The 14,960-nt window shown below is 39.8% G+C and overlaps 1 protein-coding gene across 4 annotated transcripts in view; it reads left to right on the forward strand.

The window, feature by feature from the left end:
* The first annotated feature begins 475 nt into the window (after nt 1–475).
* mei4 (meiosis-specific, MEI4 homolog) overlaps nt 476–14,960 on the forward strand; it is a 79,972-nt gene continuing 65,487 nt past the window's right edge. For 3 of the 4 annotated variants that reach the window (XM_084377926.1, XM_084377927.1, XM_084377929.1), the window contains exons 1-3: nt 476–618; nt 1,691–1,936; nt 7,216–7,754. In XM_084377926.1, the coding sequence (XP_084234052.1) occupies nt 591–618; nt 1,691–1,936; nt 7,216–7,754 (813 nt within the window). In that variant the 5' untranslated portion in view covers nt 476–590. Of the gene's footprint in view, nt 619–786; nt 877–1,690; nt 1,937–7,215; nt 7,755–14,960 lie in introns of those variants that run through there. The other variant, XM_084377928.1, reaches the window with a different exon arrangement.

Consider the following 14,960-nt stretch of genomic DNA (forward strand, 5'->3'; position numbering starts at 1 on the left):
GAGGATGAGAAGAAGAAGAAGAAAAAGATGAAGAAAGAGAAGAAGAAGTAGAAGGAGGAGGAGCAGAAGGAGCAGGAGGAGTAGAAGAGGAAGAAGAAAAAGATGAAGAAAGAGAAGAAGAAGTAGAAGAAGAAGAAGAAGAAGGAGGAGGAGGAGTAGAAGAGGAAGAAGAAGAAAGAGGAGGAGGAGAAGAAGGAGGAGGAGGAGGAGGAGGACGAGAAGAAGAAGAAGAAGAAGAGGAAGAGAGAGGAGGGGAAGAAGAAAAAGAAGAAGGAGGAGGAGAAGGAGTAGTAGAAGAAGAAAAATAAGAAAGAGGAGGAGGAGAAGAAGAAGAAGAAGGAGGACGAGGAGGAGGAGGAGAAGAAGAAGAAGAAGAAGAAGAAGAAGAAGAAGAAGAGGAAGGAGGAGGAGGAGGAGAAAGAGGAAGAGGAAGAAGAAGAAGAAGAAGAAGAAGAAGAAGAAGAAGAAGAAGAAGAAGAAGAAGACGGCGGACCGCCCACTGTCACAACCTTCTGACGGGTCACAGATTTCTCTGTAACACCTGTTCAGCTGGTGAATCATCATCTTTTGATGGGGAGTTGGAGCGAGCAATGGAAAATAAAGACGGCCGTTTACGAGGTATCAAATAATCTTGCATGACAGTCAGCTAACACATGTGAAGTGTTGGCACCATGTTAAGTCGTCTGATGAACGGAATGAGTTACCGTGTTGTTGTAACCGCTAGCTAACGTTAGCTCGCTGTAAGGTTGCCACAGTTGATCTTTAGGCTAGTTCGTTACTGTGTCTCACAGCTGTGACATATTTCACAGCGCTGTTTTTCAGACAGTTCTGGATTCAGACTGCCACATTATGTTGGTAAATCAAAAAATAGCACAGGTGAGTCTTGCCCACAGTCCCGGCAGGTCAGGACAGTAAGTCAGATAGTCCGATAATGGACGCATAGACGACACCTAGCTTGAGTTGGCTGTCTCCCAGAAGAAACCTGTCAGTATTAGCTCACAACATGAATGTTGTTGTTAGGAAAAGACTCTATTGAAATACTTGACGAGATAAAGTTGGTTTGGTCACAGTTTGGGAAGCTTTTTAAAATGTAAGACGTGATGACTGACTTTGTATTTCATCTGTATTAATGAAGTGTTCTGCAAATACTTAATAGAAAAGCTGTTTTGGTAACAAGTTCATTGTGATGGGAAGCTTTTAGTCATGTTTTTTGACTGATTCAAAACCATGAAAGTATTTTGAAGTAAACACATCTCCCACAAACTGCTCTGAAGTAGCTGCTATGATTAATGTCACTCACCAAAACTGAAGGCGTGAGTTATTTTGTAAAACAGCACCTGAGCCTTGAGACTCATCAGCTTACATGTTTAACTTAACACTTGCCAGCCTTTAGGTAGATATATAATAATAATAAGTGGCTGCAGTTATTAATTAAAATATCTTAATTTTAGATTAATCTGCAGATTATTTCCTTGACAAGTTGATTCATTGAAAGAAAATAGATCCACACAAGTTTTGTTTATGCATAGTACATTTCTATATCTTTCCGTGCACCTCAGCAAAACAATCCGTTACTTTGAGGGCGCACTCACATGTAAAACATGTATTTTCTGGTGGAATTATAAATGTGGATGAATTAAACATTTTAATTGATTGACTTCCTAAAAATCAGCCCTCCTCTCTGTTTCAGGAGCGAGTCAGGCTGACTGGTTTGTCATGAAAGTCATAGAGGCGCAGGCGGTGGCCATAATAAAGACGAAGCCTCCGGGTGTGAGCGGCAGAGAGTACGTCGAGGCTTTGGCCCGCAGGTTGAAGAGCTGGGATGAAGGCTGGAAGAGTAAAGCAGAGGAGCTGCAGCAGGAGGTGCTGAGGCTGCGACAGGAGCTGCTGATCACCAGAATGACGTCCGACACAACGAGCAGCACGGAGGCAGCAGGTACGAGGAAGTAATCAGATACTGCACTTGAGCAACAGTACTCATACTACACTGTAAAATACTCCTGTCCTCTAAGTAAAAGTATGATAAGGATAATACACTTCAAATTATACATTCATTTTATTCAAATCCTTCAAAAGAAGATCTGCAAATCTCCACATCTGTGAAGCTGGAGCCATCAAATGTTTTTTTTACAGCAAGCAGAGTTTCACTTGTTGGAGATAACTGTGTCTTAATCATGAACAGGTCATAGTTTGCTTAAAGTTGGACTCTTTTAAAGTCAAAGTTTCAGAATAATTCATTCAGGGACCTGCAGTTTATTTGAGCTGAAAGGTGAGCTGGTGTCAGAGGAAGAGCTGACAGTTTGTATAAAAGCACAGAGTGTGTCCGGATGTCTTAAGTGTGGGGAGAGGACAGCTCAAGGACATCCTGACGTAAGACGCTGAGCGGACTGAGGTTATCACACAGGGCTGCTAATGATTAGCGACACGATGCTCATGAATTGTTGAGGTGTCTGGTTTGTAGCTTGCCTCCCCCCGTCCTGTTGACCCTTCTGTCATTGTTTATTCTACAAACAGGAGACTCGATATGTCTTCCCTCCGCACTCGTATAATGTCGGGGCGTAATGATTTCTCGTCACACAAAAACAAAACATTGTTAACGTTATGTTAATGCTATCAAACAGATGAGTGCAGAGTGGAAGCAAAGCTAACAATTATTTTCATTCTTCTGTCTTATTGATTAGTCAGTCATTAGAAGAAGAGCCCACACTTTGTCTTTAGATGATTTGTTTTTTTTTCCAAAGTACTTTTAGCAAGTCCCACCACTCTGTCTTGACAAAGTCTCCAGGCAGTCAGGACCAGGCTCCTATGTGAATGAATGAGGAGAGTCAGAACTTTAACTTCACTGGGACATAAAACTGCATGTTTACAATCACCAGTCGAGTATGATTTTTAAAAAAAAACACGTTTGGTGACTTTTCCCAAATATAAGGTTTAACCCTTTGAAAACGGACATTTGTTGTTTACATTTGTTGTCCTGTGTAAATCGATCTAAAATAAAAGCCATGATAGCTAGAATATTCTTTCTGTTTGCAGCAGGAAGCTAAGACTTTTTTTGTCCTGCCTAATCTTGTTGTATGTGCTCATTAAGTCACGTGACGTACGGTGCAAAAAAGAGCAGTGGCACCAAAGCATTGCCCCAAAATGGCCGTGGGAAATTTGTGCTTACATCCTGTTTAAACGGATATAAAGTTATAAGCATAATAACCAGTGCATTCTTTCTTTTTGCAACAGAAAGCTTAAGGGCCTGTGTCCACATAGCGGAGGAAACCATTGTAGGAAACCAGTTCACAGTCTTACTGTATGTGCAAATGGGAAACATCAAATTTTAAAGCATGGCTGTTAAACTTCACAATCTGACATATTTTACTGCTCTTATATATTGATGATTACCAAGAGTGGTTCTAAAACAGCTTGTTAAATGTAACTTTGTACTGAGCATCACTTAATTCACTGCTAATCAGGTGAATACAGTGTATAGAAAGCGTTGAGTCATATTTCTCAAAGTACCCACATTTCCTGAAGGCAGCATAATTGGGGAAGGCCCTGAGCCTTTATTGTGCTGTCACTCACAGTCCCACGCCTCTCTCAGTTGATGCCAGAGGCAACCAAAGAAATAATATCTGAATCTGAAAACATAAAATCTGCAACTGAAAAAAAGACCCAAAATATGAAATTATATATGTGAAAATTAAAAATAAATAATTTATTCGAAAGAATATCAGAATTTGGCCCTGATCTGGCTCCTAACGCTCAGAGCGGCTGCATACAAATGGCGGAGTGCTCGGATAAAAGACGCTTGGTGCCGCGGTTTTTCTCTGGGCGGCTGCCTGCTACTGCAGATGCTCGCTCCTTATAGGGAACAATTGAAAAAAGGCTGGTGAAGCTGGTGCTCAGAAAAAAACACTATGTGGACACAGGCTCTAAGGGTGCAGGCACTGCCTGATCATTTCTATTTAGTTCAAAGGGTTAACACAGTTTCCTAACCTCAGTGTCATTTGGCTCTTCCCAGCACAGCACCTGAATAAATCTGAGACTTCAGTGCTTTTTTTCATGTCTTTAAACGTGCATTTGCATGATATTCTTCTTTTCCCGGCTTATTCTGAGTCTGTCTCCACTGGCTTCTTTCTTCCAACAAATCAGTTGAAACTGTCATTCGTCTCAAATGTGCACGATTTCCTTGTTCGTTTCCTAGTTTGGTTGTGATAAAGCAGATGATTGGCTTTTGGGGAGAAGGGGCGGGATTTATCCCATGCAACCACCATCTCTGATGTCACAGACATTTCTCTTCAAACTGCTGTGAGTGATTTGTCTCCTCTCTTATAACAGCCCGACACCAAAAGATGAGCAGTTCAGTTACATAAATTGGAAGAGCTGCAAATCCTAACGCTTGAGAAGCCACTCTGATTGCATCAGTTCTCAGAAAATGTTGTATCTTCTCTTTTAGAATAAAGAATAAGTAGCACGTTAAGAATTTGCCTTAATCTCACATTGTTTCAGAGGGCACTGGACGTGTCTTCGACCAGTTATCTAAACATGAGGAAGACCATAATATGATGAATACAGCATGAAAGTAATAACATTCAACCTCATCTGTATCAAATAGACAATTATTTTATTTTGCTGAGCACATTAAACATGTTCTGAATCTGAACTCAGTACAGCTAAAACTAACGCAGTCTAGCAGGAGGCGCTTTTATTATTTAGCCATCCTTCAGTGATAGAAATGAGGTGGACAAAATAACAGAAACACCTGTTCCTATAATGATCATTCAGTTGCATCAACACCTCTTCAGATGCTGTTTTAAAATGTGTTTTTTTGTGCTTTTTGGACTTTAGTTAAAACTAGCTGGAAAACCGTCAGTATTAATTTATTTTAGTATCAGATCTAATGTAAAAATTACCCGTGGACCTTAAATTAATTAGGTTTTCTGTTTTTAATTGGTTCCTCCATCCATTTTCTGCTGATTATCCAGCTCCAGCGTGTAAAATTATTACTAATTAGTAAGAGTAATTACAAAATTGTGATACTCGTCTCAGTAAATTATTGCACTTGTTAAATGACTCCAGGCCATTTGGAGCCAACTGGTTTTTGTTGATATCTCTCATAGTTTGACCGGTTCGACCATGAAAAATCAATTAAATTCTGTCTTAAATCGGATTTTGGAAGCTCTGCAGAAACCCTGTACACTGTACACATAATATGAAGAGCTTACTTTCAAAATAAAATACACACAATATGTATCTGTACGTGCAGCTTTTCCACATCTCCAGTTTTTAAAGCTTCTTCTCACTGATCCATCTTTCCCTTTGCCTGTAAAAAACCTGCCAAATATGCCCTGGTGAAGTTATGTCATAATTCATTTCTTATAAAAAGGTTGCAGTGTTCCCCAGTCAAGAATATGTCATTTTGAAACAACACTCCCATCTGTATAAACCCCTCACACAGATATAAAAAGCGTTTTCTTTAAAGCACTTGTCCTCCTAAATCTAAAAGCTCAGGAGCCTCAGAGAGACATTTAGGACTGCAGCCGGTGAAACTGATAACCGAGGACCACCTGCTCATAGAGTTATGAGTTACAGCACCTATAATTTAGATTTTAAAAGCCACTGGGTGTGATTCTTAGGGACCTAGAATACAACAAAGGGTCATATTTTACCCTGAAAAGGAAAACACTTCTTTATCGTCATGTATGCGTGTCTGGAAAGCATTTAGACCAGACTGTGTATCAGTTTCATTTCACTCTGGATTTTGTCGTAATGTTCTGCTTTATTTTCATCCAGCAACGATGTGACACAAAAACAATTCACACGTAGGGAAAATATGAAAGTATAATTAAGCGCAATTTTCCTCCACAGTAAGAAGTGTGGCGGAAGTGTTATGATGTTTATGATGTTGTGTGAAAGGAATAATATTATGTTTTATAATAGAAGCTGAGGCAGAGACTGAAACATAAACGCTGTGATTCATGAGGCGCTCTCAGCCTGCCCTCAAGACCACAGCGATCATATTTATAAACCTGTAATTATGTTCTTTAATGATCATTATTTATATAATAATCCAATTGTGTCTCTTTCGTCAAATTAAATCTGTCCTTTTGACATTAATGTGTCCCAGAGCCCCTTCATGAATGAGCCTTCCGTTCCGTTACCATCTGACCTTCACTTAACATTTTTATTAACTGAACCTGTAGATAATACTCATTGTCAAATACTCACGGTGACACATTTGTCCCTCTGTGGCCCTTCTGTGCCTCTCCATTGTGACATGCTCATTAATTTTATTGAGTCTAACCGTGTTCTGTGCCACTGAGTGAGCTAAATGCCAGATTTCACTGAAGACAGAGGGAGGATGAATAAAAACCACAGTCTCTGGTCAGGGATTGTTTTTTAACAGAAGTGGCTCCAGGAAGAAAACTTGAACATGGAGTCTGTTTGACAAACAATAGTGAAGATACACCCACGCTGCAAAGGTCAAAAAGAGAGGCGTGTGTCTCCTCTCATCCCTCATGTCCTCTTCTCTGAACACCAAAATACACTCAGAAGAACCAGTTTACAGCCAGCATGTCTCAGAAACTAGACCTGCAGTGATGATTAAATTAATCGGCAACTATTCTGATAATCGATTCATCGTTTTTTTCAGAAGATAAATCAAAATTCTCTGATTCCAGCTTGTTAAATGTGAATATGTTTTGCTTTCTTTCCTCCTCTATGACAGTTAACTGAATACGTTTGGGTTGAGGACATCATCTTGTGCTTTAGGACACAGTGATTGACATTTTCCACCATTTACTGACGATGAAAAATACCCTTTGTTGCAGCCCTACTCTAAACCCACCTCTCCTCATTATTATTAATACTGAACAGCCTCTGACGTCAAACATCACAATTCTTCTCTTGAGTCATTCAGTTGCATTTAGCTTGGTCCTCCTCCTCAGGCTATATAAAGAGGTTTATGCTAATGTGCCTCATTATTTTTTGATAACCTGACAGTGTTGCCTCCTAAATACAGTTCTGAACGTTATTAAAATGGTTTTGCCGAATAGGTTTTGAGAGAAATGTATTTGTTCGCTTAGCTGAGTGCTTTGAGCAGCCTGAACACCACCATAAAAACATTCATCATGCTTTAGTTCGTAGTGGTGCATTTTGTCCATATGTATGTGGTTTAGATTAAATAGGATTTATTTGGCTCCTCTTTCTTCTGTGTAAAATCTTCAGGTCAAGATGTCATGATGGACCCTTCAGAGGATCTGTTTGGTCCAGAGAGTGTCGGGCTCAACACAGACCTTCAGCTAGGCAGCGACTCAGAGACTCCTGAACTCTTTCCGCTTGACCCCCAACCCACCATCATCTCCCCTCAGCCTCCACCTCCACCTCCACCTCCCTCCAGTCATCATGGAAGTCCCGGTGGGAAAGCCATTCATGCTCATGTGCAGTTCCTGCAGTCGCTGTGTTCTCTCCACAGAGTGAAAGGGAACAACAGAGGCCTGGAGTCGCTGTGGTTCCGCCCTGATGGCGACGCAGGGTCAGTGTTGGTGGACTGTGTGTGTCAGCTCCTGGACTCTGTAGTGGCGGCGTGCAGGGATCCTCCTCTGCTGGGACCTCCTGACCTCGTCCTGCTGGCGTGCCAGGTCGCAGCCCAGGCGATGGACCTGTTCTGCTCTCAGAGGCTGCCGTCTGTAGAGTTCATGAGACGGGTGGAGGGGTCGCTGAGGGAGCTGACAGGGATGCTGCTGCACTGGCATCAGTTCAGCAAGGTGAGTAATGGGATTCATGGAGAGGGGACGTTTGCATGCACACAGTATTTCCTCTTTAATGTGACTGTGGAGGTTGTCCACAGCTGGAAGAGTAGAGCAGAGAAATAGATCTGGGCTTTTTGATCAGATATATTTACATACAGACAAACACTGCTGCATCAGTACCAACTTAACTTTTCACACAAAACTGAGGCGATTAGCTGTCAACTATTAAAATATTCACTCATCATCATTCATTTTAAATACTGTGCCCATGTTACCATGTTACCATACTTACTAAGGTAACTGACATAAAGCAATATTTGCGAATGAGGTGGTCGGGTCTGTCTCAGCTTGACTCCAGCCGGCTGATGGCGTCGCCTGTTACTCAGCTTGTCAAGTCGCCAGTGGCTCATTTTTGAACATAAGTCAGCTGATTAAGTCAGTTCCAAACTGTCATCTGGTCGAAAACGGCAGAGTTTTGGATGGAGGAAAGGGAAAGTCATCGGTTTGTTTGAATAACAGCTGTGTTTGTACGACACAAGCCCTAAAATGTAAATGTACTCATAAAATGACAATTTCACTGTTTCCTCACTTTCTGCCGCTTGCTTTCACCTCTGATTCATCATTACTAGAATTGCAACTAGAATGTTAGTGACTGTAACTGCACTCATTCATATTTTAAGGCGCTACAAATTATAGCCAAATATTAAAAACACCGAAAAGCCAGAAGTAGTTGCATGTTTCAACTTGATGAGTGAATCTTTGGTCTGAACAGGGCTGAACACTTATTTTCATTGTCGGTTCAATGAATCATTTAGTCTATAAAATGTCTAAAAACTGTGACAAATGCTCATCACAATTTCTCAGAGCCCAAAGTGTCTTCAAATTGCTTCTTTTGTTCAACCAACAGTCCAAAACCCAAAGACTCTTCTTTTACTGTCAGAAATGCACAAAGAAAAGCAGCAAGTCCTCACATCTAAGAGGCTGGAACCAGACGATGTTTGACATTGATTACCCAATTATCAAAATAGTTGAGAAATTTGTTTCGATTAAGTAATTGACTAATCACTGCAGCTCTACAAATCATAAAGTTAAAGTTGAAAGTCCCTTATAATTACACCATAATGTCAGTTTTTCGAGACGAGAGGACGATTGTGCTACATCTCTATAGAGCAACCTGTTCTTGTTGAAAAGAACAGCACAGCTTTTGTGCATGAATGTATTCGCTAACACTAGTCATTCTCTAGGCACCATTATTTTTCCTCTTTCTTGTGTTTCCTGACTCTTAGTCCTCTAGCAGGAGCAAAATTATAAGACTTTGGTCCGTTAAATGTGTATGAACCTGTATTTTCAACTTCATCACACTGGCATCTCATCACTTCCAGAAAACCTAGAGGGTGGCTATTAAAAGTTTTGTTCTGTCACAGACACCAGCCTTTGTTTTCAGTGTAAATTTGTAACCATTAAAATGTACTCCAGAGGCAATGGAAGAAAGTAAGTATCAAAACAAAAGTGCAACTTTTTCACATAGTTTCACTTTTGCGGCAGAGGCAGGTGGGAAAAAAATCAGATTTCAAATGAAATTGATGGGAAAATGAAGTCGTATACAAAGTAAATCTTCCAAGATAATTGGAAAGGAAAGAAGAAAGGGAAAACCCTTGGCAGGCCAAGGTGGGGTGATGCTCCTGAGCCTGTTGTAGGTGCAACTAGACCTGACGTGAGCAGTATTCATTAGTATCACCAGGGAATCTCTGTCATCTCCCAGTTTTACTGTCAAGATTAAAGAAGCAGCAGATTTCTGTGGGATTAAAAATGTGTAGTGGTCACAAGTTTTTTAGTCTGGTACAAGTGAACATCTCTTGGGTAATTTTAGTCCTTTGCTAATGGGGCTTAAGGAGCTTACAGGACAATTGCAGTTGTTGGAAAGCTTCGTTATCTTTCCCCAAAAGAGGTTTTAATACAACCTGATTTCCCATGAGCATCATTAAAAAATTCATATTTTATTTTATCGAGGCGAGGCAGGATTATTAGTGTTAGTGTTAGAATATGTGTCGACTCAGCGTCATTTATTCAGCAGCTGCAGCTCAGAGCTCGAAGGAAGAATGTAAAAGAATTATCATTTCCCTGTTAAACCCAAATAGAGTTTGATTAGAGTAAAATGGGCCAAATACATTGTATGCATCAACACTGTCCTGACAGATTCCAAAGCAGCAGCAAATGGGGTGAACAAAATGTTAGGCCTGCAACTAGTGATTATTTTCAATCATTTTTCCTCATGGTTTAATCAGGTTTTTTTCCTCCATAAAATGACACAATATTGTGAAAACACTCATCATAGTGACTTTAATGGCTTGTTTAGTCCAACCAGCCACAAAACTCAAAGATATTCACTTTACAGTGTTAAAACAGAGAAACACAGGAACGCTCACAATAGAGCAGCTGGAACCAGAGAATGTTTGACGTTTTTGCACAGCAGGTCTGTCAAGCTTTGTAGTTCTGAACAAGCAGAAGTGATGTGCACAAGGCTTTAGTAACTAAGATACATGGTGTCCAAAGGCTTAAGAGGGTTGTGTCTTGTTTTCACCCATCCAAAACAAATCTGCTAACGGGCTGTCCAAAGTAAGAACATACATTTTAAATGGGTTGTTTTAAAGTGGTTCTAATTAGGGGCGTCACGATTTGACTTGACTTTTGATTTTAAGGTCACGATTCAATTCACTACACTACAACGACAATGACAGTGGTGAATGATAACGTGATCACTTTCAGAGCATTTTGATGAATGATAGAAACACTGACAGCCAAACAGAATCCATCTGAATTTTCAGGCCATCATGATCACAACTTATTAAACACTTATATAAAGTGATATTTGAGATGTAATATGTAGGAATTCTGCATTTAAATAACTAAAAATGACTGGACCGTTTGTAAAATATTATGTTGACTTGTGTACTTACATGATCCCAAATGTTTCCAACAATGTTCCAACCAGAGAAATCCACAAGTTTACTGAAGGTAACTGCGTTTCATTTGGTTGTTGCTACTTCTGGGATCGGGAGACTTAGCTTACATGAATATAACTTTTAAAACATTACCTTGTCTGTGAACATCTGTGCCCTTGTCACGTCAGAGATTTTCATTAGCAGTGGTGGTTGTTTAAAGGTGTCTTCATCACCAGTGAAGCACGTTTGACTGCAGGAACAGGGTTTCTCTGCCCTCAAAACAAGATTTCTTTACTGTACACTAGCTGTAATATAACGTTAACTCTAGGTCAACTCTGACTGGACTCAGCACTCAGCAGAGACTCTGGTTCTCTCTCTTCTTTTCCCCCTCTCCTCTCTGTAACTTTGCGTTCATGAACTAAAGTACATTTCCTCTCCAGCTCCAGGCAGCAGTCAACATTACAGAACATAAACACCCGACAGTGGAGGTGACCTCCACTGATCACTGCTGCAGTCAGGTTGATAAACAGGAGTGAAGATAAATCCTTTTTATTCCCAAAGGTTAAAAACGTAATCTCTGAGCTCTCCTCCCGTCATTAGGTAATTTTCTTATTTTCTAATTTTAGCAGAGGTAACTCTGCTAATAAGAAAATTACCTGGTTAACTTGTTCCTTGTACCTGTTCTGGGTGGTGTATTTATTTTTAAACGAACGGCTGCTGTTATCATTTTGCTGTAAGACATCACATTTAACAGCATCGATTTCTACCATAGTTGTATAGCAGCCCAATACCGTTATTACCCTGACGTGCAGTGTATCTTGTGTTATTAGATTTAACCTTCATTCAAAGCTCGCTGAGCCCATAAAGGGTAGAATTGCCTTCGCAGCGGATTGTAAAAGTCACTCACCGCCTCGCACATGTCACTGTCATGACAGGGCTCGGCAGCTGGGAAATGGAGATGAAAGTGAGGCTGAGTTGACAAGGATGAAGTTATCCCATCTGGCTCTTACTAAACGCTCAGAGAATGGCTTACCCAACGAAGATGGCTGCAGGCAATTGCCTCCTTACAGCAAATTCCCCTTCTCTCTGTTTGTCATGACCAATGGCTAGGAACGAGGTGCAGTGATGTTTAGCAGTTGTCAATGAAACTGATGATAGCGCTGAGGAGGGTGTTGAATAATTTAAATTTAATGAGGACTTCCATTAACAGAGCACCAATCTGTCTCAGAGAAACTTCAGCGTCCCCACAGAGGACAGTTATCTACCAGCCTTATAGGACAGGTTACTTAGAGCCAGACAACCAATCACAATAAAGTGCAGAGAGTAAATTAAAGGCGCAGGAAGGCCATTAGTATGAAGCAATATGTGATTATCATGGAAGGAGAGCACTTAATTATAGTGTGCCATTACAGAATCTATGACTGGTCATTGATTCTGAACAGATGAATAAAACATTTGAATTTTCTGAGTTCAGATTCAGTTCTCATAAAGTAAACCCTTATTTTGGAGGGTTTGGAAGTGCTTCAGGGTTTCTGTGACTTACTGAAATATGAAATAATGTTTGGATATAAAAGCTGAAGCAACTGTCATTTAAACTACAATACCGAAGAACTTTTTTAAAATCCACAGCAGTTGTCATAGCCACCAATTTCACACCATCTTCATCCAACTGGTACTTTTGACTGCGAACCTCATTTTTTGAAGGCTTATACATTTTGAAAGGCATAAAAAAGTTTTAGTTTTATGACTTATCCAACCCCAATCTGACCACTGTCATTAAGAATAACTATAATAACTATACATTAAATCCAGTCTTCTGACGGATGGCCTTGTTTGCTTACATAGTTCATATAGAGTCATCTGTATTAAATTGAGACTGTTTCATAAGCAGTTGAAAGTTCCTTGAAGGATGTTTAAGGATAGAACTGTTGATTCTTTTCATTATTCATTAATATGACATATATTTTCTGGATTAATTGATAAATCCTTAAATTACTATCACAGTTCACTCAATGTTATGTCAAACCAACACTCTAAACCCCAAATATATTCAGTTTACTGTAACACAAGACAGCACATTCTCACATTTCAGAGGCTGGAACAAACAATATTTGGTATTTTGCTTGAAACATGACCAAAACAATTTGAGTATGAAGAAGTTGATCTAATTTATCAACTATTCTTTGCAGCTCTATATCTGACTTCTAAATCATATAGAAGCGCATGAAAAAGCAAACAAGCATGGATGTCTGTGTAACTTGATTAAATGCTGTAAATATAGCTGTAATATATGCTACATTCATGTGTAGAGTAACTCAGCAATCATACAAACGTCCCTCAACGTTGGACGTTATTTGTTTGGTGTTTGAAGAGAATAAGACAGCTGGAACTTCCAGCCGAGTGAAAAGCAGAAGTTGTAAACGTGAGTCTTTCCCACCTTCCATCCCGCATGATATATAGTAAACCTTGGCGTTTCAATAGGTTCTCGACAGTGTGAGCGCCTGTAGTCCACTATTCTTTAAAATACTATTCAGTTACAGACAGGTTTCATCTGAAATCACCTCTGTTGTCTTTTTGTGTGACTGTGACTCCCTCGAGATTTGGCAATACATGTATTCAGACTCTCTCGCCTTTTCATCAGAGCACCTTAGAGCGAGCTCTGTGTTTGGAGCGAGATTACACTGTTTAAAGTAAAAATCCTCTCTTTGATGCTCTAATGTTTGATATCACTAATCTGTGATGCTCAGTGCATGTGTAATTAATGTTTTTGATGTGCTCACTCTCCTTCAGCATGACTCATCCTCTTGTTTTGGTGAGTTTTATATTATTTTTGCCCAAATCGTATTTTGACAAGGCCTCGGTGGAGGGTTTGTAAGCTTGTTACTCTGTGTCAAATGTGGGTCTGTACGGGCTTTTAAAATGTGATCATTCGGCTGTGGGTGATACGGGTCACTGAACTCAGCTGTGCTTGTTACTCAAAATGCAACACCTCTTGGCTGCTTCACATTTTGCTCTATTGACACAACGGTGCCAGGAGAAATGGGTTTCACTGCCTTTCTATTACGGTTGCCTCTCTTGTCTGTTGGATGAGCAACAGTCTGAAATGGCAGCTTTAGAAAGAAGCTTTGTCGTATTGATTCTGAGGATCTAAAACGAATGTTTTAGGTTTTTTTAAACATGTTTGAACCAAACCGATGAGCTACTGCTGTGAGAGCACTCATTCTGTGTTTGACATTAGTAATCCATAAGGAAAAAGTACACACAGTATATTTCTATACATCAAACAATAAAATGGCCAAAGAACTTCGCTAATAGTCTTATTGTGAAAATAATCGTATGTTTGCAATGAGCTGGTGCAGTTTGCCCTTTTAAAGGAGACTTATAAGGCTTATTTTCATTCTCATAATTTTGTCTGGGTTATTACTGGAATAGATTTACACATCAGTTTTCTCATGCTATCCAGTGCTGCAGCTCTTTATTCCCCCTCTGTCTGAAACACTGATTGTTTTATGTTCACCACATAAAGCATTTTCTGTGTGATGGAAACATCCTTCGCACAACTTCTCTCTAAGATATCCTTCTAAAAAATTAACATTCTCTTTAACTCCCCCAATAAGGATATTGCAAATGACTTTGAGGATACCCGTTAATGAACTCTTTATATTTCTGACATCCAGTGAACACTCCATTGCTCTGCCAGTCAAACTGATTTTTCATGACAATCCAGATATGGAGAGGAGGTCAGAGATGAAGGGCAGGGCTAATTATAATACTGGGAAGACTCCTGACAGGATGAAGGAGAGCCAGTGGAGGAAGATGACCACTGGGACACGATTCTAAAACATTCTGACACCAGACTAATCTGTCAAACACGCTGTTCAAAAACAATTTCATATTTGGAGGGGGATAAGATTGTCTTCATGAACCACTGATAGATTTCAGCTGTATTTTCTCGCATCTGACAGTGTGAAGGGATGAGTCGCTTTTTGTTTAATTAAATAGTGTGAAAGAGAACATTTCAACATTATCTTTGAAAAAAATAGTGTTTAATTTGAATTTTCAAATTATTTCAGAAACAATCTGATCAAAGAAATCATGGTCCTGTCCCCTAGCAAATTATTCATATTTTCCAGTCCTACCTGCCTCTTTTTCTTTATTCTGGGATCATTTTCAGCCTTACCACCTCATACAAACCTTATCTAAATTGACTGTCCTGGTTGTCAGTCATTTGGAAGTAACTCCCAGTTAGATTTAAAGTGAATGGTTGTATTATAGCAGC

Source organism: Pagrus pagrus (genome assembly GCF_965226575.1).
Source record: "Pagrus pagrus genome assembly, chromosome: 16".
Lineage (NCBI taxonomy): Eukaryota > Metazoa > Chordata > Actinopteri > Spariformes > Sparidae > Pagrus > Pagrus pagrus.